Source organism: Mus musculus, chromosome X, assembly GCF_000001635.26.
Source record: "Mus musculus strain C57BL/6J chromosome X, GRCm38.p6 C57BL/6J".
NCBI lineage: Eukaryota > Metazoa > Chordata > Mammalia > Rodentia > Muridae > Mus > Mus musculus.
This window is the reverse complement of record NC_000086.7, coordinates 150,833,262-150,858,377: the sequence shown is the minus strand read 5'-3', so window position 1 is coordinate 150,858,377 and position 25,116 is coordinate 150,833,262. Positions and strand designations below refer to the sequence as shown.

The following is a 25,116-nucleotide window of genomic DNA, read 5'->3' as shown; positions in this document are numbered from 1 at the left end:
CCATCAGAGTGCCAGTGTATTTCCATGATTCTACTTTTCTGCCCTTGGTTGTTTAGGACTGTGATCCTGACCAGTGTCCTTCTGTCTGTCTGTGTGCCCTTGTGTCTCTGTGATCTTAGTCTCTCCCCTCCAGTCTGAATCTCTGTGTATATTATTTTGTATGTTTTGTGCCTCAGTTCTTTATATCTGCCATCGCATATTTGGTCTAAAGTGATCTTTCTCTTTGTATGTTTGTGAAGGGACAGTAACTCAAAGACATGGGAACATAGAACCCCAGCAAGAAAGCATGTTTTTGTCTCTGATAAAGTCACTCTGACACCTGTCCTTTTCATGTCTTTGTGTCCATATGTCTATGTTTCCCTTTTTGTTGTTGCCATTGTTGTTTGAGACAGGGCCTTGCCTTAGAGCTCATGTTAGCCTCAAACTCACTACATAGCTCAGACTCACCTTGAAATTGCAGCTGCCTTCCTGCCTCAGCCTTCCAGATGATGAGTTCACAGCCATGTGGCCTCACACACAGCTGTCCATGTCTCCTCGGTCACTGTATTTCCCATTCTTGTGTCTTTTGTGCATCTTTTTCTGCATGTGAGGTTTGTCTTTGGTTGCATGTGTGTATGTCACCTACTGTTATTTCATGGTTATTCTTGTTCATTCATTTATTCTACAAATATTGATTAAGCATATACCATGGCCATGAACTTTGGCTATGCAGAGGAATCAGAACAGATTCTTGCTCTCCAGGAGCTCACAGTTCAAGCTGGGATCCAGATGAGCAAACATGATCATCACACAGTATAAAAATGCTGTGAGCTCGGAGGGGACTTTAAGTAGGCACCAAATTCAACCTTATGGAGGGGCGAGGGAGTGCCTTCTAGGGGAAGTGATAAGTAAGATTTGAAAGATGAAGAGAGTTCACCTAGATAAACCAAAGGAGGCATGCCCCACACAGAAGGATGAATACACACAGAAGTCCAGCGATGGCTAAGATGGTAGATTATTAGGGAAATTCCAAGGCAGAACCAGTCACTCAGTGAGGTTTGGGTTTTAAAAATGACAGTGAATTACGAAGAGAAGATGAAGTTGTGAAGGGGGTACTGAGTGGGGGTGGGGGATTCTGGGATGAATAGAAGGAGATATAGGGGATTTGATATGATCAAAATACACTGGATACACGCGTGAAATTCTCAATATAAAAAGAAAGTCACTCCCAGGGGTCATGAAAATTTGGAAGAAATAGAGACTATAAACAAGGCAAACAGAATACTAACACTTTTAGGGCCAAAGTTCTGCTCAGTTTTGTGTATCTTTGTGTATCCTGATATATTTGTCCCTTAGCATATGTGTATACATCCATTATGTACATCCCCACGGACCCAGGCCTGTGCCATGGTTGACTCCATGCCATAGCCTCTGGATCTCTGGGTTCAGGAGCCATCACAGAACATAGGCAAGGTAGGGCTGACCCAGCAGCCTTTCCACATGAGAGCGCTTCACGATCCAGCATGAAGTCCAGCGGGGAAGCAGCCTTGGTGACTCTTTCAGCAGCCTCTTGCCTAGTACCACTGGCACGTCCAGGCCATGGTGCTTCTGTAAATAAGACCCAGAAGGTCCTGTTACCAGCCGGATGTCTGTGTATTGAAACTGTCCTGAGGGAGAGAAGATGTAGCACCAATTAGAGTTCTACGGAGACCTGTGAGCAGGGAATCTAGAAGGAAAGTGGCAGGGTTAGAGTGTCAGGCCTACAGGAGGGGAGAGGCTAGACATTGGGGAAAGCATGAACAAGCCAGATGAAACAGGAGTGTGGTGTGGAGTGGAGAGTCAAGATAGCAGAGATAAAGAGAACAACTGGGCTTGGAGAAAAGAGGAAGATACAGGGGAAGAAATGGTTCAAGGAGCCATAGAGAGGTGAAGATATCTATCTAACCTACTATCACTGCTGCCGGGGTCTTCTGACTTATAGTCTAGGTACCTACAGTCCATGTTCACAGAAGCCTAACAATTCAGATGGTGCTTTAAAACACTAAGACCTTGCTGTGTCTTTCCTCTGTTTAGAACCTTTCACGACTCCTCTGGTGCCTTTGAAAGAAGGTCAAATTCCTCACCTTGACATTCAGCTTGATCACGCCAGCTCTAGCTCCTGCTATCGCCAATTCCTTTTCTGTACACTCTTGCTTAGCCTGCCAGATGCAATGCCCTCCCTCTTCTCAGAGGTCTTTCTTGTTGATGTTTTTTTAAATTTTATTAAATTTATTTATTCACTTTACATCCCAATATCAGCCCTCTCTCTCCTTCCAGTCCCCCCCTCATGCAGATCCTCCCCCATTCCTCCCTCCCATTCTCTCTTGAGAAGGGGGTAAGTATCAGCACCACTACTCTCCCCGCCTACCCCACCCCCCTACATTAAGTCACTGCAGGACTAGGCACATCCTTTCCCACGGAGGCTGGGAAAATATTCGCACCCTGGGCACTTAGCTTTCTGTGCAGCTCTCTGCCTTGCAGTCACCCCTCCCTGCCTGGCTCTGTCTTTTTCCCTGTCAAGTTGGGATTACCAAATGTGAGGGGCCCACTAGACCTTCATCCTAAAGAAGGTTTCTGGGCTGGAGGGAAGGCTCAGAGCTTATGATCACTTGCTCTCCTTGTTGAGGTCTGGAGTTTGCTTGGCAGTTCCCATATGAGCCTATGAAGTTCTTAAACTCTAGTTTCAAGAAACCCGAGGTCCTCTTTTGGCCTCCAGGGTTATCCAGAATACATGTGGTGCATAAACATACATGTGGACAAAACATTCATAAGTACACAAAAAATAAAAAGAAAGAAAGGAAAAAGAAAAGAGGTTTCTGTTAGGACTGGTACCCCCTGATTCCTTTCTGCCTCAGAAGCACTTACCCATCAGGCCACGGGCTGAGGGGCTGAGGCCTGAGCCATTGGCCACATAGAACCCCAAATGGGGTAGCTGTAGTGTGCTGGGGTGTCTGTACTGGTGACGAAGGATGAAGAAGTTGAGGTGGGGCCCAAGGCGGACGGTGAGAAGGGCTGCAGAAGCCACATGGAGCTCCAGGTGGGGCTTCTTCACCAGGGCACGTTGGTTCCAGGATAAGCTCAAGGTGCTCTCACCTTGCACAGATATAGAACTTCGACTTATTGTAATGTTGTAGGCCCGGGGTTTATCTGAAGTGATTGTGATAATATGAAAGTATGTCCGGGTCTGGTCCTTATGACTTGGTCTTGATGGTGCTCCAAGCAACTGGCCACTTACATGCAGCCCTGTAAGGGGGAAATGCAGGCCTAGAGCACAAGATTTCACTACAGTGCGTCCATGATAACCTAAAGCACAGGCAGGTGTGAGGTCTCAGGGTCCAGATGACATCATTCAGACTTGTGGTTAGAATGTTAGCTCTTATGTGGAAATGCTTTCATCATGGTTTACCCTGAGTTTTGTGTAAGGGGGCATGTAGTATGTGTGCACGTACTTACCCTAATGTGGTTATTTGCATGTATATGTGAATGTTTGCCCACTGCTGTACAAATCTGTGTATTTGGTTATATTCTGATGAGTATCTCTCAGAATATCAGTGCATTTACATGTTTGGAGAAGATGGCATATTTCAATGTGCATTTTTGATTGTATGATTATGTATGTCTGGTTGTTTGTGGGATATGCCAACATGTATAAAATGTCAGTATGCAAGCATCTAGATACCTGTCAGTTGTGTGTCAGGTGACTATTTCTGTGCACTAGTGTATTTCATGTGTCTGATGGGGCAGAGAATATGAGCTGTCTTTCTGTATTTGATTCCTGGGGATTGGGATGAATCTGGAAGCAACAGAGCTTCTATGTCTGAATTGTTCATGTGTGTAGGTTACTGTGTGGCACATATTTGCATATTTATGAGTATACAGAATGTCAAAATAATTTCCCACATGTCCTGGTATGTATCTCTGACTAGCTTGGTGGTTTTATGAGTATGCTTGTTTTCACTTTTAAAATTAATCAATTAATTAACTAATTAATTTTTGAGACAGCATCTTACTATGTAGCTCTGGATGTTCTGGTACTCAGTATGTAGACCAAGGTGGCCTTTAACTCATAGAGAATCCTCCTGCTTCTGCCTCCTGAGTGCTTGGATTAAAAGTGTGCATCACTATGCCTGGATTTAGATTTATTTTGTTATTTATGTGTATCTATTTTTATCTTATTTATGTATGTTTTTACGGTATGTATTATGTGCATCATGTGCATGCCTGGTGCCCATGGAGGTCAGAAGAGGGTATTAGATCTCCTGGAACTGGAGTTACAGATGTCTGTGAGTCATGTGTATTTGTTTTCATATGCATTCTTGTATATTACTATATATTACAAGGTACTATATGTAATTATATATTTTATATGTTATAAAGTATATAAATACATGAAGCATATATTGTAATATACTTATGTGATATATTATATGTATATTATAATACAAACATATATTACATGTATGTATATACATACTCTAGAAGCCCTGAGACTTCCTAGAACTGTAAGCCAACATAAACTCTCTTTATAAAGTACTGCCTCTCAGATATATCATTATTTTATACACTCTACTATAAGATACATACAATAAAGTGCTAAATGTCTATCTAGGGTTGTTGACATGAGAACACTCAGCTGTGGTCTTATGTTGAAAAGGAGTCCTTGGGGTTCTCACCTGCCTTGGGGTCATCTATGAGCTTCAAGAGGTCCCCTGGGCGACCATCTAATGTGAAGCAGATCTTCTCTTCTGAGTGAGGAATGTGAATCACAAAGTGGGGGTCTCCATCCACTGTAAGGCAGGAGATGAAACTCTGATGTTATGAGTCTTGAAGAAATGGGAGAAAGGAGAAAAGGGGAATGAAAAAGGCCATGTCTACTTTCCAAGAGTGAGGATGAGGGAGGAGAAGAAGGAAAGGGAGAAGGGGAGGGGGAAGAAAGGGAGGGAAGGAGGGAGAGAGAGTACCCAGTTTCAGCCCCAGTGCACAAGGGATAGGGGAGAATGGATTACCAGAGGACGAGAAGATGAAGATGCCTGGCCATGTGCCTGCAAAGGATTGAGGACATGAATTGGTAAAGAATTGATCTAACACATCTCCAACAATCCTGGAACCCTCCAGCTTCTAGGTCTTAGGTAGGAACCAAATTACTGAGTTCAGTATTTAAATCTTTTCTGAAATTTGTTTTTCCATTTTTTCTTTATGCTTTATCCTATCCCAGTGAACTGATTTATTTGCTATTGTTTATTCTTTGAGCCAGGGTTTCAATATATAGCCCAGGTTAGACTTGAACTCCCAGTCCTCCTTCCCTCAACCTCAGAGTGTTGCGATTACACATGACCATCACACTTGACCCTGAACTGGTGGTTGCTATGAGTGCCGGCTCATTGTTTGCTTCTTCCTGTTTTTCTTGCCATTTGCAACGTTTTCCTCTTATTTAACTTTTTTCTTACTCAAGTCAATATCTAGTTATCCTTCAAGGTCAAATCAACTGATGCGTTGATGGGTTATTAGAGATCTGGCTGTCTTGCTCTGTCTTGCTGAGTGATGCCTCTCACTGCTTTGAGATTCTGCGGCATCAAGGAGAGTCTCAGGAAATGCAGTCACTCAAGCAGATCAGAATCCAGAATTTTGAGATGAATAAACATCTCTTCTTTATAAATTACCAATGTTGCAGCAGTCTGTAACAGCAGGAGAATGTGAAAGAAGGGGCATGGGTGCTGTATTTTTTTTTAATTAAAAAAAAACCATATGTTTTGATCATGTTTCCCCCTTCCAATTCCTCCAAGAACCTTTTCACCTCCCTACGCACCTGACTTCACATTCTCTCTCGCTTGCTCAAAAGTAAAGAAAGAAAAAACACAAAAACACAAGAAACAGAAAATTGCAAAAATGAAAATTAAAAAAAACCAAACGAGACCAATAAGATAAAAATCTGTCCAGACAAAGTGATATGAGACCAAAGGTCTACAAAAACACCATTGAATTCATCCTGTGTTGGCTAACATAAGCATCAGACCTGCCCTAATGCTTGGCTGATATACTCCCTGAGATTTGGTTGTTTTAAACTGCTCCCACACTGTCGATGAGAGTTCCAGATGCCAGTGAGTAGAAACAAGGGCTTAGAGGAGTCTTGGTCAGGAGCCCCTTGTTTACCTTTTACCAGCTCCTTAGAACTTTCCTCAGAGTTCATGTCATGTTCAGCAACTCCCAGAGTTCTCTCAGAATTGCCATTCCAGTGTGAACTTCCTGCCAAACACAAAGAAATCAAATGATCCTTCCCACGCCTGGGTCAAAGTGAAGACGGGTGATATCACTGTGCAGCCCAGGCTTGCCTCCAACTACTGACTCTAATGCTGCAGTCTCCCATGTGCCAGGATTCTATGTGACCTCCATGTCTGCTCCTTCTTTCCTTCCAACTGGGACAGTTCCCAGTGGCTACCCAAACTGATCTGTTTATGTCTATCTTCATCGCAGCCTTTTTCAAGTTCAAATTCAAATTTCTTTTTCACAGCACCTATACATTCATATCTGCTCATTCATTCATTCATTCATTCATCCAGGCACTGCTTAGGCATTGGGATATGATGGTGAGAAAGACAGATGGGGTTTCTCACCCAGAGAAATAGCATAGTCATTGTTATCAAAGGTGGTGGATGCTATCCAAAATAAAACTTGGACTGATCAAGGGTGTCATATATGGCTGAAGTGTCCTGTGGAGGAGGGTGGGCAAGGAAGCTGTTCTGAGAGCCAAGGCACAGGCTGAAGAGAAAGGAGTAGGGAGGGAACAAGGACTATAGGAAAGGGCAGGCTAGGTGAGCATCAAGGAGAAACAGTAGACAGAAGTGCTTGAGTGTTGACTGGGGAGGACCCAGTGGGAGGAGTGAGGAAGAATCCAAGTCTAGAGTTCAGAGGATGAATGGGAACATGGGAGAAGGTGAAGTCAGCCATGGTGTGGGCATACAGAGCTCACCATGCAGAGCCTTTAGATAAGGTGGTTGTGTTTGTCTGATTTGTAATGGTGGCAGTGGAGATTGTGGGCAGTCAGTAGATTTGAGAAATAGATTAGAAATACAAGCACCAGGATGCAGAGCTGGATTGGATCTTGGGGGAAGCGAGGGACAAGGTATGTCAAAGATATTGCCTAAAATCATGTCCCTGTGAATTAATGCTGCCCCTAACCCTTTTTAGCCCTGTGCTATAAAGTAACCCAAGAGAGTCCCCTTCTTTCAAGATAGCAGTCTAGTGGGGTGACAGAAACCCATTTCTTCAGGGAACCAGAATATCTGGGTTTTAGTCTCTGACTAGCTGTGTGACATTAAACAAGTCGTTTCACTTCTCTGTGCTTCTGTTTCCCTGTGTATAAAATGCATATAACAATAATTTCTCGTGGGACATTAAACGCTGGATTAGACATATGAAATGAAGAGAAGTACCTGTACATAGGGAAAGCTGGAAAATAGTACTTAATAGTCTTTGGAAAATGTACTGGGAATTACCATTATTTTCCATAAAATTTATTAAGTGGGGCTGTTCACAGAGCACAGAACAAGAAGACCTGACTTACCTAGTGATGCTCCAATTTATACTAGCACATTCCTCCCGTGCTTGGGAGTCAGCAACTATTCTCTTTTTCAATGAGACAAATGTCAACTCTAGTTGGGCCACTTTGCTTTTGTTTAGCCTTTCCAGTCTTATTTGCCAAGACCTCTAATTCTGTGCCTAGGTGCAGAGGTCGGAAATGTTAACGAGTCCAAAGTTCCAAAGCAACCAAGGAAGCTTCAGGAGCATCACTAGAATCCTTACATACTTCATCTACTCTCAGCTCCTGCTATCTCCATGTGCACCTCCCCCACTCTGGCCTGGCCTCTTGCCAGCAACACTCACCATCTTTGTCAGGAGTGAGGAAGGTATAGAAGACTGGTGGGTTCAAGGACTCCACGAATTTGGACTCTTCCACTGACTCTGACAGCAGGTGGAGTTTCTCTGGGAGAAGGTGAAGAGTGATGGCTTCCGGGAGAGTGCTGGAAGGCAGCAAGATTGGGAGGTGTAGGGGAGCCACTTATGGCATAGGAGTAGAGCTGTTGGGTTGGGCTATTATTGGAATCCCTGGCAGAGATGGTCCCAGAACTTGCCTGGTGCTCTTGGGTCCTAGCAGCGGGTCTTGCTGATGCCAGCGTCTTGCAGTGGGCAGCAGAGAGGTCAGAGTAGGGGTAAAGGGAGAAGGGAGAGGCTCCCCAGGAATAGAGGTAGCCACAGTGCTGCTGGGACTTGTGGAACTTGAGAGTGTATTTGAGAATGTGTTGAGGCTCTGAGGAACTAGTGGCCTGGGTCTAGCAGGCAGTGGGATTTGGGTGCTATAGGTAGTTGGTGTTCTGGACTTGGAAAGTAGTAAGCTAGGAGACGTTTGGTGAGATGAGACACTAGGTTCATGAGATGAAGGGATTTTAGGAGACTTGGGTAAGACATTCCCTGGTTTAGAGTGTGGTAAATTTGGGGAAGTCTTGGGAGCAAGATCTTTGGAGCTGAGGTGTAATGGGTGTTTGGGTATCTGAAATGTGGAGATATATTTGGGCTGTGGCACACTTTGGGATGACTGTGATATAGGTTCCTGTGATACAGGTTGAAGGTATGATGGGGTATCTGGTGTAGGGTGGGCATCTGATGAAGCAGGGAGTTTGAAAGGAGAAAATGAATTAAAATGTTTCATGGTGCCACCTTTGGGCTGGGAAGGGCTCACAGGATTCAATGGCAGGATATATGTCCCAGAATTAACCAGCGATGTGATGCCAGGATTCTGGTGTGTTGAAGTACTGGGCTTCCGAGGCAATGGGTCATTAGAATTTGAAGGCACATGGGCAAGAGGTTTCATCTTCAAAGTTGGCAGTGCCAAGGTGCTGGAATCTTGGCCTGGAATTTGGGGTTTTGGTTGTACTGAAGTTGTTAGGCTATTAGACCACCAACCCAGTGCCCCTAGCTCCTTGGAACTGGTCACCTTCATTGTAGGGGCAATAATAGTTGAGGTTGGTTTTGTGGGTCTTGATTTGGAAAAGACCTTGAGCACTGAGGCTGGCTGAGCTGTGCCTGTTCCTAGTCCAAGCCTGTTGCTGGATGAGGGTGTGACTGTGCTTGTCTTGGCTGTAGTGGATGGCTGGGTCATGGCTTCCTCATTGGTCTTCTCGAGGTGCACCACAACCAGTGAAGTCAGAGGTGTGACAAAGTTGTATTCAAGGGATAGGTTGAGGGCTTTGGCGGCCAACAGACGGCGAGTTGTGGTGTCCTTGGCTTGGAAGCGTGCCTTCAGCAGCTCACCAATAGTGACATAGGCCCACAGGCGGTGGATAAAGTGGGTCACATTGAGGGCAGGTTTCCCTGGGCAACCAAAGGCTTTCTGGCTGCTGTTGCTGGCTTCTTCACTATGGTGGGCCACAAGAAGATGACCATTTGGGCCACGGGCTGCCAAGTGGATGCCCAGTTCCTGCTCACCTGGCTGCACCTTGCCAGCCACCACCAGCTCAGAGCCATGAAAATAGTTAGGGAAATGGGCCCTAGAGGAAGCCCCAACCCAGCCACCCAAGTAGTCTAAGTGCACGTCTGCCAGGAGAGGCCTGGAAATCTCTGCATAGAGACCCTCTAGTTGCAGGGCTGCATCAGCATCCTCATATATGCGTCTTGCTTCTCCCTGGTTCTCCAGGGACAAACGACGCAGCAGTGAGAAGTCAGCATCATCTCCAAAGGCCAAGCTGAAAAGAGATACCCTGTGGGCCAGTGCCTGACGGATGTTTGAAAGAATCACACTGGGAGTTGTCTCACCGGCTGTGGGCTCCCCATCTGTCAGGAACATGATAAGAGGAATCTGCCCCACACCACGGCCCTTTCCAGGCTCCTGGTTGCTATGGTTCAGCACTGAAGCTGCTGCCAGCAGAGCTGCATTGATGTCCGTCCCTAATCGGGGAGTAGACTGTGAGACCACATTCTCAGGCCATTTCTTACCCCCACTAGAGACACACTCCCAGGCTCATCCTTCCCACGTTATCTTTTCTCACGCTGTAATGTTCCCACTGCTTATCCATCCTAACTCCTTCACTCTCACCCTGGTTCACGTGACCTGATAGTGGGGCCCATATGTCCTTGTTTTTTATCACTCCCTGTTTCAGACTATTCTTTCCCAGGGTGTGGGGAGCGGGTGGGGGTGGGGGTGGAAGAGAGGCAGGATTGTTTCAGTCTCTAGTCAGATGACAGCCACCCAAAGACAGAACCAGAGCCTTTCTTGCTACAGGGGAAAAGATGGCTTAGATGACAGAAGCAGTAGATCTGGGAGAGTTGGGTGATTATTTGAGACAGGATTGGACAAAAATCAGAACCAGGACAAATGCTTGGAAATAAAATCTAACACTCACAGCCATCCGCTTCCATGCGACTCACGTAGTTTTTGGCACTATGGATATTCTGGACAGTGGCCTGGATTGAGCCTTCAGCTTTCCAGATGTTAACTGTGTCAGAAAAGGTAATGATGTTGAAGGAGTCACTGGCTTGAAGATCACTGAGGATCGTATCCATGGCCTTTTTAGTCTGTGGGAAAGGGGTGAAGGAGATGAGACAAAAATGGAGCCACATGAACTTGTAAGGCTCTTTCTACAAGAGGCTTAAGCTCTTTTAGCCCTTTTGACCTCACCTTTCTGTGAGTTGAGGGTGTCAGAGCTAAATGTTTGTTGGGTTTTATGGTAGGCCTAGAAGTTCACTGTTCAATAGAGAAAAAAAAATCATTTCTTACCTTGGAAAAGTCACATTTCAAATGTTCAATGACCACATGTGGTCAGTGGCTATTGTATTAGTACAGAATTTGAGACTATCATAAGAAATTTCCCATGGAGCCACTTATGTTGATGCATGCCTGTAAACAGCACTCAGGAGGCTGAAGCTGAAGGGCTGTGAGTTCTAAGACAGCCTGTGATATGTAGACTGTCCGAGAAAACAAACCAAATAAACAATCTACGGAGACAGCTTCACTCTTGAGGTTTCTGGTTCTGTTCTTCCCAGGGTTCCTTGGTCTGTATAGTCAGCGGTCTCTGACTGTGTGGTCCTGGGTTGAATGATTTTAATCCCGTCAAGCTAGATAACCCTCTGATTAGATGACCGGTTTCCACCTGCTTAATTTCTACTTAGATCTCTTGCTGATTCTCACCCACTCTGTTTCCCTCAGGGTTACTTTCTCAACAGCTCATGGATAATCCAGATTCCATTTTAACTTCATAACTTGGCTCTTGTGCCCATGAGAAAGAACACCATTTCTCCTTTATTTATTCACATCTTCAATGTTCTTTCACGTGCCCATTCTCCAGAAAGCACTTTCTTGGGTTATCCACATTCATTCAACATACCCAAACAGTCTTTACTCCAGACTCTTCATTAACACTCTGATATACAATATATTCACTCTCCAGCCACATAGCAAATACTCTGAGAACATGACTCAAAATGCTTCCTCTTCGTCTCTTTTCACCATGACAATATTTAACATAGAGCTAGGCATATACGAGGCTCCATAGCAAATAGAGTCCAGTATTAGGTACCATTTATAGGACATTTCAACGTTCCAGACATTGTTGAATATTTAAGCTGTATTAGCTCATACAGGTGTTACAGAAACATACTGGAAAAGGCACTAATATTATCCCTATTTCTAATGGCACAGAGTCTCACTAGGAAAGAGTCATGGCTCTGGCAATATAGCTCAGTTACTACAGACTTTAGCATCCATGAAGCCCTATATTCAATCTCCAGCACCACATAAACTGGGCATCCTTATGCATATCTAGAATTTCAACAGTCAGAAGGTAGAGGCAAGAGGATCAAAAGTTCAAGGTCATCTTAAGGCATATAGTGAGATCGAGGCCAACCTGAGTTACTTCTTTGAGAAAAAGAAAACTTCTTTGAGAAAAAGAGCAGCAGGCATTAAAAAAAAGCACTTAACATTTTACAGAATCTAAAGGGGAGATAGTTATGGATATCAGAGGCAGCAAGCAAAGTACTTGTTACCTGTTGCAACTTAGTTCCAAACATAGAGCCGCTCACGTCAATAACAAACACCACATTCTTCTCTAGGGGCTGGAGGCCTCTGGGGGCAAAGTAATGAATAAAATAGCCACCATAGACCTGGATAAAAAGAAGGGGAGCCAAGAAGCATGGTGAGAGCCAGTCCTAATCAGGCCCCTCTCCCTCTCCTGCATGACGCCCTGCTCTCTCCTTCCGAGGCCAGCTCCCTCTCCCGACTTGTGTGTGTTGGCCTGGTGTTTATCTGCACACCAGAACAGAACCTCTGCTCTGCAGACCTTCATCCCAGGCCTTGCTCAGAGCAGCAGAGTGGAGAAGACAAGCTCGGGGCCCAGGCCTACAAGGGTCAGCATCTTTGGAATATGTGAGTTCCTGTCCACGAGGCAGCCTGACTCGCACAGGCTTGAGGGTCCCCGGGGACGTTTGTCTGGGCTCCAGGAATGGAAAGTATTGTTTTAACCTCCCTCGACAGAGTGAGCCGGGGGCCCAGCTCATTGCTGCCAAGGGCTGGGAGCTTGCAGGGCCTCCTTCTCCTCCTAAACTCTCCTTTCTGCTGTTGCTGGGCAGAGCAGGGAGGGGAGGAGGAAGCAGAGGCCAACAGAGCTATGTGTTCAGAGGGGATTGGTTAGCACCAGGTGCAGATGCCTTGGGCTGTCCTGATGTGATTGGCTGTTGGTCCCCTGCCCCCACTCCCATCTTTCCTTCTGCAGAGCCTGAGGGCTGGGTCAGTGGAGGGAAGGGAAGGAGATGGGCCAGGAGGCCCCCTCAGGACCAGTGTCCTCTCCAGCCAGGGAGGCCTAGGCTGCCTAAGGGTCTAGGCTGTCCTGCAGCTTTCAGCATGAGGCCTAAGGAAGGTGTCAGGGCTGCCCAGGAACAGCAGTGTCTGCTGCTGTGTGCTCTCAGCCTTTCAGGGAGCCCCCTTCTTTTCCAGAAGAGAGAGAGAGAGAGAGAGAGAGAGAGAGAGAGAGAGAGAGAGAGAGAGGGAGAGAGAGAGAAAGGACTGGGAAGAGGAAATGCTTTACCCTCCATCACTGTCTCTGAGTTAATGCACGTGGAGTGGGAGGCCTGTCCCCACAATCCTGGCTCCCTCCCTGTCCCCTTTCCCCAAGGTTTCTATCACTCACCCGTCCTGTCAGTGCCAAGCCAAGAGCAGAAACCTGGAGGGCACCATGTACCTGGTATATGTGGGCAAGGGAAGTATGCCCACCAATGCCTGACCCCATTCTAAACAGTTCTCTGACTAGCCTGTATCCTGGGTACAAGAATGTCAGGCGACCTCCAAGCCCACTCAGTCAATCTATGCTGTCAGCCCAGGAACCCACTGAAGGGCACAAAGTCACACATGCTTGTTCAACCCGCTTTGATTTACAGAGGGATTCATATGCTTAAGAACAGGCCCCTCCTGAGGAAATTGGAGGCAGGTGCCCCAAGCTTAGGATTAGGCCTACTGAATTCAGAGGTGACTCTGAGTGCAAGGTGGGAGCATTGCCTTTGGGGGACTTGGTTTCCTCCCTTCTATCACAATGCTAGGTTGCCACTCCAGACCCCACACGTCAAAGCCCAGGCCATAGCACTCCAGGGCCACTTTCCCAATGTGTCCCACTCATTGGCCACATGAAGACTTGGAAAGCTCCAGTGTCTCTAACTTGGAGGGCCCAGACCAGCAACACCTTTGCTCTCTCCACCAGCAGCCTTGCTATGCTTTCCTCATGGAGACCAAAACCATCAACAGGCTCCCTTCCCATCAGATCTGAGAGTCAGCCTGGCCCTTTTTGCCATGTGGCCACCCATTCTCATAACTTTGATCTGCTGCAAACAGTCCAGGGTTCCCTGGCCCCTTCACACCAAACCAGCCGTATTTATAGTGTGGACTGCTCACTCTCAGTTTCTGTGCCTTAGTGCAGGCCTTCCACACTGCATCTTTGCAACAGCCATAACTGCATTGAGTCTCCATATGGATCCTTGCCTTCAGTCTGCATAGTCTGTCGCCTCCAACAACACCCCATGCCTTTCCCTTCACTCCAGGCAAGATCTGCTCACTATTGCCACTGCACTTTCCGTTGTAACTCTTTCAGGAGGACCATCCTGACACCTCCTTGTCTGGTACCCCTCACATACTGCTTAGCACAGGACCTACGGTTTATTTGACTCTGATGGCAACAAGGATCTGTCTGCTTCACAACCAGGAGCTGACTGGGAGAGAGACTGGGAGCTGAGGCCGATCCTTTCTGCATTTCCAGGGGCGATGGGTTGGGCCCTGGGCCTGAGTAGTTTGCTAGTGGACATGTCAAGATAGGGAGGAAGGAGCAGGCTTGCCCCCAGCACTGTATGGGATGGAGTAGAGAGAGGACAGTGGGTCAGCTGTGGAGGCATGAAGATAGAAAGGGAGTTACCAGGGACTAGAGTGGGGAAGCAGAAGATGAACAGTGGAGGAGATGGAGGGAGACACACCCAGGGCACCAGGGAGCCTGAGCAAATCAATGTTCCTGTGCCCTGTGGGACAAGCTCAGGTAGTTGTGGAGAAAGTGTTTGGTGGCTTGGGGACTCTCAGCAGGGTGGTCCGTTTGCAGAACATTGCAGAGAGGCAGAAGAGACCTTCTGGGAGCTGACTTCTCAGTCTTTGGCTAAACTTATGAGCAAGCCCGGGGTCTTGGGTCAGAGCTGCCATGCTCTGTTGCAACACAGGAGCTCACCTCTCCTCCAGGGGTGTTCAGGCTCAGAGGTGACACACTTCCTGTGCAGGAAAGGGCCTCATGGTGGGGAACAAATGTTCAGAAACCAACCCAACAAGAAAGCCAAGGACAAGCGAACAGTGTGAGACGTACAGAAACTATGTGACCCAATGACTCAGCAATACCTTGCTCTGCAAAGGGACTGCTTACTGACACAATTCGGTGGCTCTGTTCAGGCCCTGTTCCAAGTCCTGCAGTTCCATGTCTCTAACTGTGTGGTGTGTACAGGGTTCCCAAAGGGGGAAGCCACATGCCTTGACCCCTGACGGTTGCTCTCACCTATCTCTAGGGACTCACAGAGGGACACCTCCTTTTACCTAGAGCATGCCTCTGGCTCTGGTGACTATATGCCCAAGAACTCTGTAGCTCTGGGGTCCAGGTACCTGCACGTCTCCAATGATGTCCTCCATGCTCACATCATAGTGGATGGTGAAATCGGCCATGATTCCTGAGCTGGAGAAGGCAGATTGGTCTCGCAGTGTTGGGGAGAAGGTGATGTGGACACAGGTCTCTCCCCTCTGTATCCTGGTGGATGGGGGCAAGTCACCCTCACCTGTATGGGCATGCAGGTGGCATGGAGAGTCCAGCAGAGAAAAAAGCCATGGATGGGGACAGTAAGACCTCCAGACAATGTGTGGGGAGGGTGAGACCTGGAGCCCCTGGCACTCCGGGCTGACCCAGTTGCCTAGCTTGCCATTCCTGCTGCTCACTGTCACTTTGTCACAAGCCCCTTGGGCAGCTCCTGCCCTACCCCCATCCATCACACCCTGCCTGCCAGACCCAGCCCTCCCTCAGCCCCCAGCATCATGAGGTAGAGGGTCTGTTCTCCACTCACAACCTCTCCCTGCCTCACTTCCCACCCCAGCCAAGGCCTGTGTCTGCAGGACTCTCATGGCCCAGCTCCACAGGGAGCCATAGTCTCCTTCTCTTGAGACCAGTGAGGTGGGTGGGGAGGACAGAGACAGACACAGTGGCAGAGCTGGGCTCCTCTCCTCTCCTTTCTGCTGTGAGACAGGGCAGGCTAGTGGGGCTCTCCTCTGAGACACAACTTCTGGCCTTCCTTCCCCCTCTTCCCCCTGCCACTCAGAATGGTGCCTCTGAACCAGCCTCTTCGACCCTCCTGAAATCATGGGCAACTTTTGGTTCCGGACATTTGCTCAACTGGTGTGAAGATCAACTCCTCTGGAATTTTAGTCCAAGACAAGTGTCCACTTAGAAATGTCCCAGAGCCTCCCTTTCTGCAGAAAATGGAGACTTGGGAATTCAGCTCCCTCCTCCTTCCTGCTCCAGCTGTCAGGAAGCTTAGGGGCAAACTGAGCCCCTTGCTCTGAGGGCCTGGTCACATACATTCCCTGGGCTTCCTTCCTTCCAGGCCTCTTTGTTTTGTTTTATCCCCTCAGGACTACTTCTATCCTCTGTTTTAACCTTTAAGGAGAAGGGGGAGGGTGCTGCCATTTTTAGCTTGGGGCTCAAGCATGCAGGCTCCTAGCTTCAGCTGTCCTGTGGACCCAGGTTCCTGATAGTGCCCTGTGTGCCTGTGTCAGTTGTTGATCAGTGTGCTTTGGTCTCCATAGCCACAGTACAGGGGTGCCAGTGGCTCCCGGGTCACTGTAGTCTGTCTTAGGGATTTGATGTGGGCTTAAGGAAAAAGGCATTTGGAAGCACACCTGGAACTTCGTGAGTGTCAACTGAAGGGAACTGTTACCACCACCACCACCACCAGTATCCAATTGGGTGCTGTAAGTCACATGAAAGGGAGAATGCTCTGGTGTCTTGCAGTGGATCTTAGCGTGTGAGGTGGTTTGACTAAGAATGACTGTCATAGACTCATATTTTTCCATGCTTGGCCCATAGAAGGTGACACTATTAGGAGTTAAGGCCTAGTTGGAATAGGTGTGGCCTTCTTTGGGGATGAGTATCACTGGGGGGATGGGCTTTGCTGCCTTCCCTCAAGATGTACAAGTCTCTGCTCCTGCTTCAGCATCATGTCTCCTTGCATCCCACCATGCTTCCTTCCATGGTGATAATGGAGTATACCTCTGAAACTGTAAGCCAGCCATAGTTAAAAATTTCCCTTTATAATCATTGCTGTAGCCATGGCGTCTCTTCACAGCAATAGAAACCCTAACTAAGCCAGGGTATAACTTTGTGAGAGGGTCATCACCTCTCATGAATAAGGGCCTAAGTTCCTTCCTGAGCTCTGGAAAACCAGAAGCTGTCCTTGTGGTACTGGATCATAGATATTCTCTCTTTCATTTGACATTTCAACAAAGGGAAGCCTATAGCCCATTCTTATGGCAGAGTCAATCTGGACTTCAAACCCAGCTTCTACCATGCTGTCTTTCTGGCCGGGCAGGTTCCCCTCAACTAGACCCTCTCTCTAGTGCTGAAAATCTCTGTAAGGATAGCCTCTTGAGCTATGCAGTTTCCCTGTTTCTATCCACTCAACTCTCAGGAAAGTGTTTACATTGGTTTAGTGGTTCCCCCAGCTTGGATGGATATAACGTTCACTTGAGCCTCATTAAATTTGGAGATTTTTGCTCCTAACCCAAGCCTGTTGCACCAGACTCCAGTAGGATGAGGTACCGAATTCTGTGTTTCCTTAAGTTCATATCCAGATTGCACTGCACTCAGTTCTCTTGTCCTAATCTTACAGATGAACTTGGCAATATGCCTATTAGTCAAGATGCTTTTCTGTTCTGCATGGCATCCCAGAATTACCTGCCCTACCTTTCTGCTTTTCTTCTTCTCTTTCAGATCATTTAGGGAAAATTAGGGCCCCTCCCCCATGGTTTCTGCATCCTTCAATATTGTTAATACAGAACTTCATGATCCATCCACATCTACTTGTCAAACTTCTTACTTTCTGTCTATCTGTGTTTCTGTCTTTCTCTTCCCTTCTCTCTCTCTCTCTCTTCCTTCCTTCCTTTCTTTCTTTCTTTCTTTCTTTCTTTCTTTCTTTCTTTCTTTCTTTCTTTCTTTCTTTCTTCCTTTCTTAAAAAATAAAGTTTCACTGTTTAGCCCTGGCTCATCTGGAAGTCACTATATAGACTAAGCTGGCCTTGAACTCACAGAGGTACCTGCTCTGTCTCCTGATAACTGGGACTAAAGGCATGTGCCACCATGCCACGTCTGTTAATCATTTTAATACATGCCACATCTGTTAATCATTTTAATAATTGAATATGTACTTTCAGAAGCTTCTATTCCATGCCAAATTCATACTAACTTGAGGAATTGGGCAGATATCCAACTCCAAATATCTCAAACTCTAAGCAAGCCCCCTTGTCTTTGATTTGGGAAGGAAATTGGTAGAGGAATATTACTGTCCCACAGAGTGTCCAAGATCTCCATTTAAAAAAATGGCAATGTCTTTGTCATCTCATAGCACTGCCCACATACTTGTTTGGTTGTTGGTGCACACTTGGCTGGTTCTCAGAGGAGGTATGTGCACATAGGCGATGCCTGTCCTTTCTGACACAGTGATTTCTACATTCAGCTTCCTCACCAACTGTCCAGGCCTCAGGCCCACCACCAACTGGTACCGGCCCTGGTGTCGCTGTAGCAGTTCTTCATAGGCCAGGGCAAAAGTTGCCTTTGTGCCTGCTGCCAGCATAGTGGAGATTCGAAAGTTTTCTGATTCCCGGTCCCTGGGCAAGAAGCAAAAATGGATAGGAAGGGTGTTGGATTTCCTGTGGTGTAGGGAACAATTGGACGGCATGCTTCTGCTAACCCTCACACTTAACCAACTGGACCTGATCAGGTCTCAAATAAGTCTTTGGGCCACAGTCAATCATGCAGGCATCTACTTTACTCAGCAACCTCTCTTCCTCCCTCATCCCCTCTCCTGAACTTTTTACCTGGAAAATGATCTCAAAGGTAGCCCTCTCCCTTATGGAAATGTGGTCGACAAAAACCTGAATCCAGAATTAACAAAAGGTGTTTTCAATGTATGCAAATGATGCCTTCCTACCTTTAAATAGTCCCCTAAACCTGCTTGATTTCCGTATTAAACTTAGCTTGTTTATATGGCCCAAACCTAAAGTATTCATTTCTGTAAGATGAAACTCTCTTAGAAGCTTAGAGGAATCCATAAAAATTATAATACTTATACCAAATGAACAGAACTCACTTAAAAAAAAATAAGTCAATCTAGACAAATCTCACTTCTTAACTCGGGCCAGAATGACAAATACTATCAATTATCTCTCACATGTGGATCCTAACTTTAAATCTGTAGATATCCATGTTTAATTTAAGTGTCTGTAGAATTCAGGAAGCCAGAAAGAGCCTGTGAGTGTGGAGAAGGAGCAAGAGGCCTTAATGGGATAAGTAGAACATGTATAGTATGAAGGAATGCGAGGGAGAATACTGGTGTCTAAAGTTTTAAATGCTGATGAGAGTTGGACTATTGGGCAGATGAGACTATGGGGTATGGGTTAACCAAAATTAATGATGTATGAAAAAGCCTTATGGAAAGCTATGACTTTGTTAGCCAATTTAAAATATCATTTTTCAAGGAGTTCTAATGGAGGCTACCTCCAGAAGCCATGTGTTATAAAATTAAAATCCTAATGTGTCCTGTGACTTATCTCCTTGGGAGTTGTTGTTCAAGGAGACCTTAGAAGCCCCCAAATAACATAGGCCATTACCATTTCTCTTCATTGCCCACTCTAGAAAGACAGGCAATCCCTATTGCTGAAGATGTCACACTTTGGTTGCAGGTAATAGAAAAATCAATCTTGAACTGACCAGGAAACTTCCTTCCTGCTAACTAGCTTTCCTAATGCTGGGAGGTATTATCTAAGCTGCTTAGGGAGAAGATAAATTAATTGTCTTTCCCAGAGCTGAACCTAGCATAATACTTACCCAGCAAGATGTGTAACAGTGGTATGAGTGTTTTAGGGGTAACTAACTACTCTCTGCTTTGAGGCTTGCTTCATAGGAAGAATTTCATGCCTGGTACCAAAAACCCTAGTCAAAAGTCTATGGCTAAGGAGGTCAAGGCCCTAAGAAAGAACCCATTATTATTGTTTTACTAAAATGATCATGTCAAAATGGACTCAACTTTGAACAAAAAATCTTCCTTTTGGTTAGTTAAGAGACTCAAAAGTGATCAAAATGCTGAGAATAAATGAATCAGCCCTAAATAAGACATCTATGTGACCCACTCTGATGCTCAGGTAATGTCATGAAATAGGGGTCAGAAAGAATGCAAAACCTAAAGAACGGGAAGAGATAATATCTTCTGTCTACAACACATGGCTTTTGTACTCATGAACTCACAGCAGCTATAATTACTTGACCTACACAAGATGAAGCCATCCAAAATCCTAGCATGAATGGGGGGAAGGGCCCATGAGATCTTATTCTTTATGAAAGAGGTAGTTGATGGTTTCTTTGGGTGGGAGGTCATCTTTATTTGGAAGATGTAGTCTTGCCTGGTAGATTGCCGTGCTCCAGTGAGTGGCTCCACACCCACTTGCTAACTGAATACAGACAATTATAGAGGAAAAAAAGGAAATGATATGCAATTGGGGGTGGATGAATTAAAGGGGTATATGAGGGGTTGGATGGAGGATGAGAGTTTGATATGATCAAATTACATTGCATACATGTATGGAATTCTCAGAGAATAAATAAAATATCATATTCAAAATAAAAATAAAAAGAGGAGAGAAAAACTCACTTGTATAAAATCTTCCCCTAAAGCACCAGTAAGCTCCATCTTGCTAGCAGAAGAAAGCTAGAATTAGGGAAATAAACCCTCATGTGTTAAACATCTATTGTTATAGGCTTTGGTTTGTACTGACTCACATAATCTTGATGTAAATCCTATGCAGTAGAAATCATTTTCTTCATCTTACAGAAATAGAGAATGAGGTCCAGAGAGAAAGTCTATATTTCCTGGTCATCTAGCTAAGATGACTTAATCACATTTCAGATGAGATGGAGCCTTACCTGATGCCCACATGAGCAGCTGTCTTTCCTTGCTGATAGGCTTTCTCATACATTTTCTTTGCCTGATGTTTTTCCTTGATTTCTGCAACATAGATTTTATCGTCGATGGTCCTTATGCGAAAGAGAAAAAGAAGGGATAGTGAAGTCAGACAAAGAAAAAGGATGGTCAAAAACAGACAAAAATAAAAGGGAGGAGAAGGGGGATGGGAAAAGAAAGAATAAAACAGGGTCATTAAATTCAAAATAGTGTGGGAACAATTAATGGCAGTGAGAGTGAGATAAAAGAGGTGACAATGTTCTTCTGAAGTCTGTTTGTCAACTGGAGAAAAGAGAGACTGCACAGCATGTGGGATACCAAGGTTGCAGTTTTGTGTTTCTTAAAGCGTTGACCAATGTTTGCCTTTTAACACGCAAAAATATTTTTAGGTGTTACATAGTTGAACGTTTTTACTGTAATTATTGTATAGTTGCTATAACATTTATTTTTAAATAAAACACTTCAGGCTAAGCATGATGGTGTAGACATAGAATCCCAGCACTTAGAATGACAAATTCAAGGTTCCTCTGCTGCTTGGGATATGAATAACAATCTAAAAAGTGTGTCTTTTTAAAGAAAACACACTAAGTAAATAATATTGTGAATGATAAAAATGGTTAAAAATTGTCAGTGACTCTTTAATTGGGGTCCCCAGGCTCAGTCCAATGGTTGTTTGTGAGTATCCACATCTGTCTTAGTCAGATGCTGGCAGAGACTCTCAGAGGACAGCCATACTTGGCTCCTGTCTGTGAGCACTTTAGAGGCAAAGGGGAGGGAGGATGGGATGGGGGATTTGTGAAGGGAAGACCAAGAAGGGGGACAACATTTGAAATGTAAATAAATAAATTAACTGAGTAATAAAAAAAAATTGTCAGTGTCACAGGTCCCGAAGGACATGAACTAGATCTGACCTGAATGGCCCTTCCCTGAATATACCAGATTGTGCCCTACAAGTTTCTAAAGGAGGGAAGCAACCAGTAGTTCTACCCAGCTAGGATTCCTATGAACCACAACAATGACCACTAGAAAACTACCAGGGCTAATGAAATCATGGATCTTGGAGGAGAACATATGATTGCCACTTTACTAAGCCAGCATAACTCCCCAAAACAATCTAAACATTTATCCTTATACTAACATATAAGTGTAGTTCTAATCCCTCATCAAGGAAACTTCTCTTTGCAACAAATGACCATTATAGAAAACCAGAACCAATCAAAATGCCGAGTTGTGCAGTCCATTATCAACTGGTATGTTTACATCACAACTTCTACACCTAAGGTTCAGGGATCATTGAAGAAGAGGAGATGGAAAAATTGTAAAAGCCAGAGGAACACAAGTTTGTTGTGAGACTGTGTCTCCTAGGATGTCAGAGAAGTTACAACCATGAAGTCTCAACAATATGGCTAAACATGACTTGAACAAGGAAGAAACCAGCAGATATTTTAACATGGAAGGAAGAAAGGCTGTGAGGCCTCAACCTTATTCAAAGAACTGCAGATAACTAAGAAATGATGAAAGTGGAAGAAACAGAGTTTAACTTCAGCTTACAAAGCTCAGGTCATGCTCCATCAATGAGTACAGTCATGGCAGGAATTCTAGAAGGGCAGGAACCTGGAGGCAGGAGCTGATGCAGAGTCATGGAAGGGTGCTGCTGACTGGCTTGCTCCCCATGGCTTGCTCAGCCTGCTTTCTTAATAAAGCCAGCACTACCATCCCAGAGATGACACCACCCACAATGAGCTGTGTCCTCCTTCATCAATCACTAATTAAGAAAATGCTCTTACATGCTTGCTGCTTGTCTACAGGCCAATTTGTTGGGGATGTTTTCTTAATTGAAAATCATTCCAAGGTGACTGCAGCTTGCATCAGGTTGACAAAAAACCCAAAAAACAAAAAACAAAACAAAACAACAAGAACAACAAAACAAACAAAGAAAAAACCTAACTACCACAAGTGACCCCATTCAACATGACATATTAAACACATCACTATTAAATCATAACCTTTCCTTTCTTATTTATTCCCAACATCTCGTGTTAATTTCACAATATAAAACAGGACAATTTTTAAAGTCTCACATTCTTCAGACTTTTTTTAAAAAAAATGTTCATGTACTCACTGATAAGTGGATATTAGCACAGAAACTTAGAATACCCAAGATATAAGATACAATTTGCGAAACACATGAAACTCAAGAAGAACGAAGACCAAAGTGTGGACACTTTTGCCTCTTCTTAGAATTGGGAACAAAAACCCATGGAAGGAGTTACAGAGACACAGTTTGGAGCTGAGATAAAAGGATGAACCATCTAGAAACTGCCATATCCGGGGATCCATCCCATAATCAGCCTCCAAACGCTGACACCATTGCATACCCTAGCAAGCGTTTGCTGCAAGGACCCTGATATAGCTGTCTCTTGTGAGACTAGGCCGGAGCCTAGCAAACACAGAAGTGGATGCTCACAGTCAGCTATTGGATGGATCACAGGGCCCTCAATGGAGGAGCTAGAGAAAGTACCCAAGGAGCTAAAGGGATCTGCAATCCTATAGGTGGAACAACAATATGAACTAACCAATTACCACCCCCCCACCCCCGGGAGCTCTTGACTCTAGCTGCATATGTATCAAAAGATGGCCTAGTCGGCCATCACTGGAAAGAGAGGCCCATTGGACATGTAAACTTTATATGCCCCAGTACAGGGGAATGCCAGGGCCAAAAAGTGGGAGTGGGTGGGTAGGGGAGTGGGGGGGAGGGTATGGGGGACTTTTGGGATAGCATTGGAAATGTAAATGAGGAAAATACCTCATAAAAATATTTAAAAAAATGTTCAGCTTCTTTAAGATATCCAAAGTCTCTCTAAAAATCCAAAGTCCCTAAGTGTGAGCTCTTATAAAATGAAAAAATAAGTTGTATACTTCTTGTCCTAAGAGGGAAGAACTATGTAGGACACAATTACAATCAAAGCAAAAGTAAACTCTAACAGTGTAAAAAGTCCAACATCCGGGTTTCACTCACAAATTCCTGGCCTCCAAAGTGCTGAGAAGTGGGCAGCTCCACTTTTGCAGCTCTGCCGTCTGTAATACACAAAGCTGGTTGGTCTCTTAGGCTCAGGCCAGCCCCACACCACACTTGCCACTGTTTCTTCATCCTATAGTCCTGGCACCTCCAAGATGCTGGGTCTGCACTACAACTGAGGTTTCATCTTTGTCAGTGTCCTCTCCTGGCTTCTCATAGTGCCAACCTCAGCTGCTCTCCATGTCCCCATCACAATGTCAAAAACAGCACCACGTAGCGAACTCTTGCACATTACCAACCCTGGCTATCAGCTTGAGATGCAGCCTTGGAGTTTTTGGACCACAGCTTCTGTGTGCTGACGCCAAAGAAATACTTCTCACAAGATTTCACCTCAACGATGCTAGTCTCTTATTAGCCACTGTTGATTCTTTAGCTCAAGCTAACCAGCATTGATTGTCCCAGGAAAGCAATACTTTCACTTTAGGGATACTGGTCTCTTGTTAATCCCAGCTGATTTTTCAGGCCCAGTTTCAGTGACAAGAAACCAAAGTTTCTCAATTCCAAATATAAGAATAGCCCGATAAAGTCTTTGCTTCCCTACTTGACAATCCAGGTCCCTATTATCACACTGCTCTCAGCACTCTTATTTTCCATGCCCCCACAGAACAGCCTATTAGACTTGAAGCACTCAACAGCTTTTCCAATTCAAACTTCCAAAATCTTCCGCTATTTCCTCCCCGAAACAACATGGCCAGCTCTGTCACAGTAATACCCCATGAACCTGGTACCAATTTCTGTTCTAGTTTGCCTTCTGTTTTGTGATAAACACCATGACCAAATGCAACTTGGGAAGGGTAAGAGTTTATTTCAGCTTAAAGCTTCCAATCATGAAGGGAGGTCAGGAAAGGAACTCATACAGGGCTGGAACCTGGAGGCAGAGGCTGATGCAGAGGCCATGGAGGAGTGCTGCTTACTGGCCTGCTCCCCACAACTTGCTCAGCCTTTTTTTTTATAGAACCCAGGACTACCAGCCCAGGGATGGAACCACCAACAAACGTCTGGGCCCATCCATATCAGTCTTGAATCAAGGAAATGACCCATATCCCTGCTTATAGACCAACCAGATGGAGGTATTTTCTCGGTTGAGGTTCCATCTTCCCAGATGAGTCTAGTTTATGTCAAATTAATGAAAGAACTATTTATTACACCTACTAACTGGGCTCCATTTTTTAAGCACTTGCTCTTTATAGATAGATCACATAGCAGTAGAAATATCTATTAATCTTTGTTTATTTGAGACA

The 25,116-nt window shown here is 45.2% G+C and overlaps 1 protein-coding gene across 3 annotated transcripts in view; it reads right to left on the bottom strand.

Moving 5' to 3' along the window:
- Nucleotides 1-970: 970 nt before the first annotated feature.
- Nucleotides 971-25,116, bottom strand: part of Itih5l-ps (inter-alpha (globulin) inhibitor H5-like, pseudogene) — a 30,491-nt gene continuing 6,345 nt past the window's right edge. The window contains exons 3-14 of one of the 3 annotated variants that reach the window (NM_001289875.1): nucleotides 20,760-20,870; nucleotides 18,201-18,448; nucleotides 15,182-15,351; nucleotides 12,052-12,168; nucleotides 10,413-10,584; nucleotides 8,148-9,957; nucleotides 7,900-8,036; nucleotides 6,169-6,261; nucleotides 5,025-5,060; nucleotides 4,692-4,805; nucleotides 2,884-3,261; nucleotides 971-1,646 (exon numbers count right to left, since the gene is read on the bottom strand). In NM_001289875.1, the coding sequence (NP_001276804.1) occupies nucleotides 1,435-1,646; nucleotides 2,884-3,261; nucleotides 4,692-4,805; nucleotides 5,025-5,060; nucleotides 6,169-6,261; nucleotides 7,900-8,036; nucleotides 8,148-9,957; nucleotides 10,413-10,584; nucleotides 12,052-12,168; nucleotides 15,182-15,351; nucleotides 18,201-18,448; nucleotides 20,760-20,870 (3,598 nt within the window). In that variant the 3' untranslated portion in view covers nucleotides 971-1,434. Of the gene's footprint in view, nucleotides 1,647-2,883; nucleotides 3,262-4,691; nucleotides 4,842-5,024; nucleotides 5,061-6,168; nucleotides 6,262-7,899; nucleotides 8,037-8,147; nucleotides 9,958-10,412; nucleotides 10,585-12,051; nucleotides 12,169-15,181; nucleotides 15,352-18,200; nucleotides 18,449-20,759; nucleotides 20,871-25,116 lie in introns of those variants that run through there. The other 2 variants (XM_017318592.2, XM_017318593.2) reach the window with 2 other exon arrangements.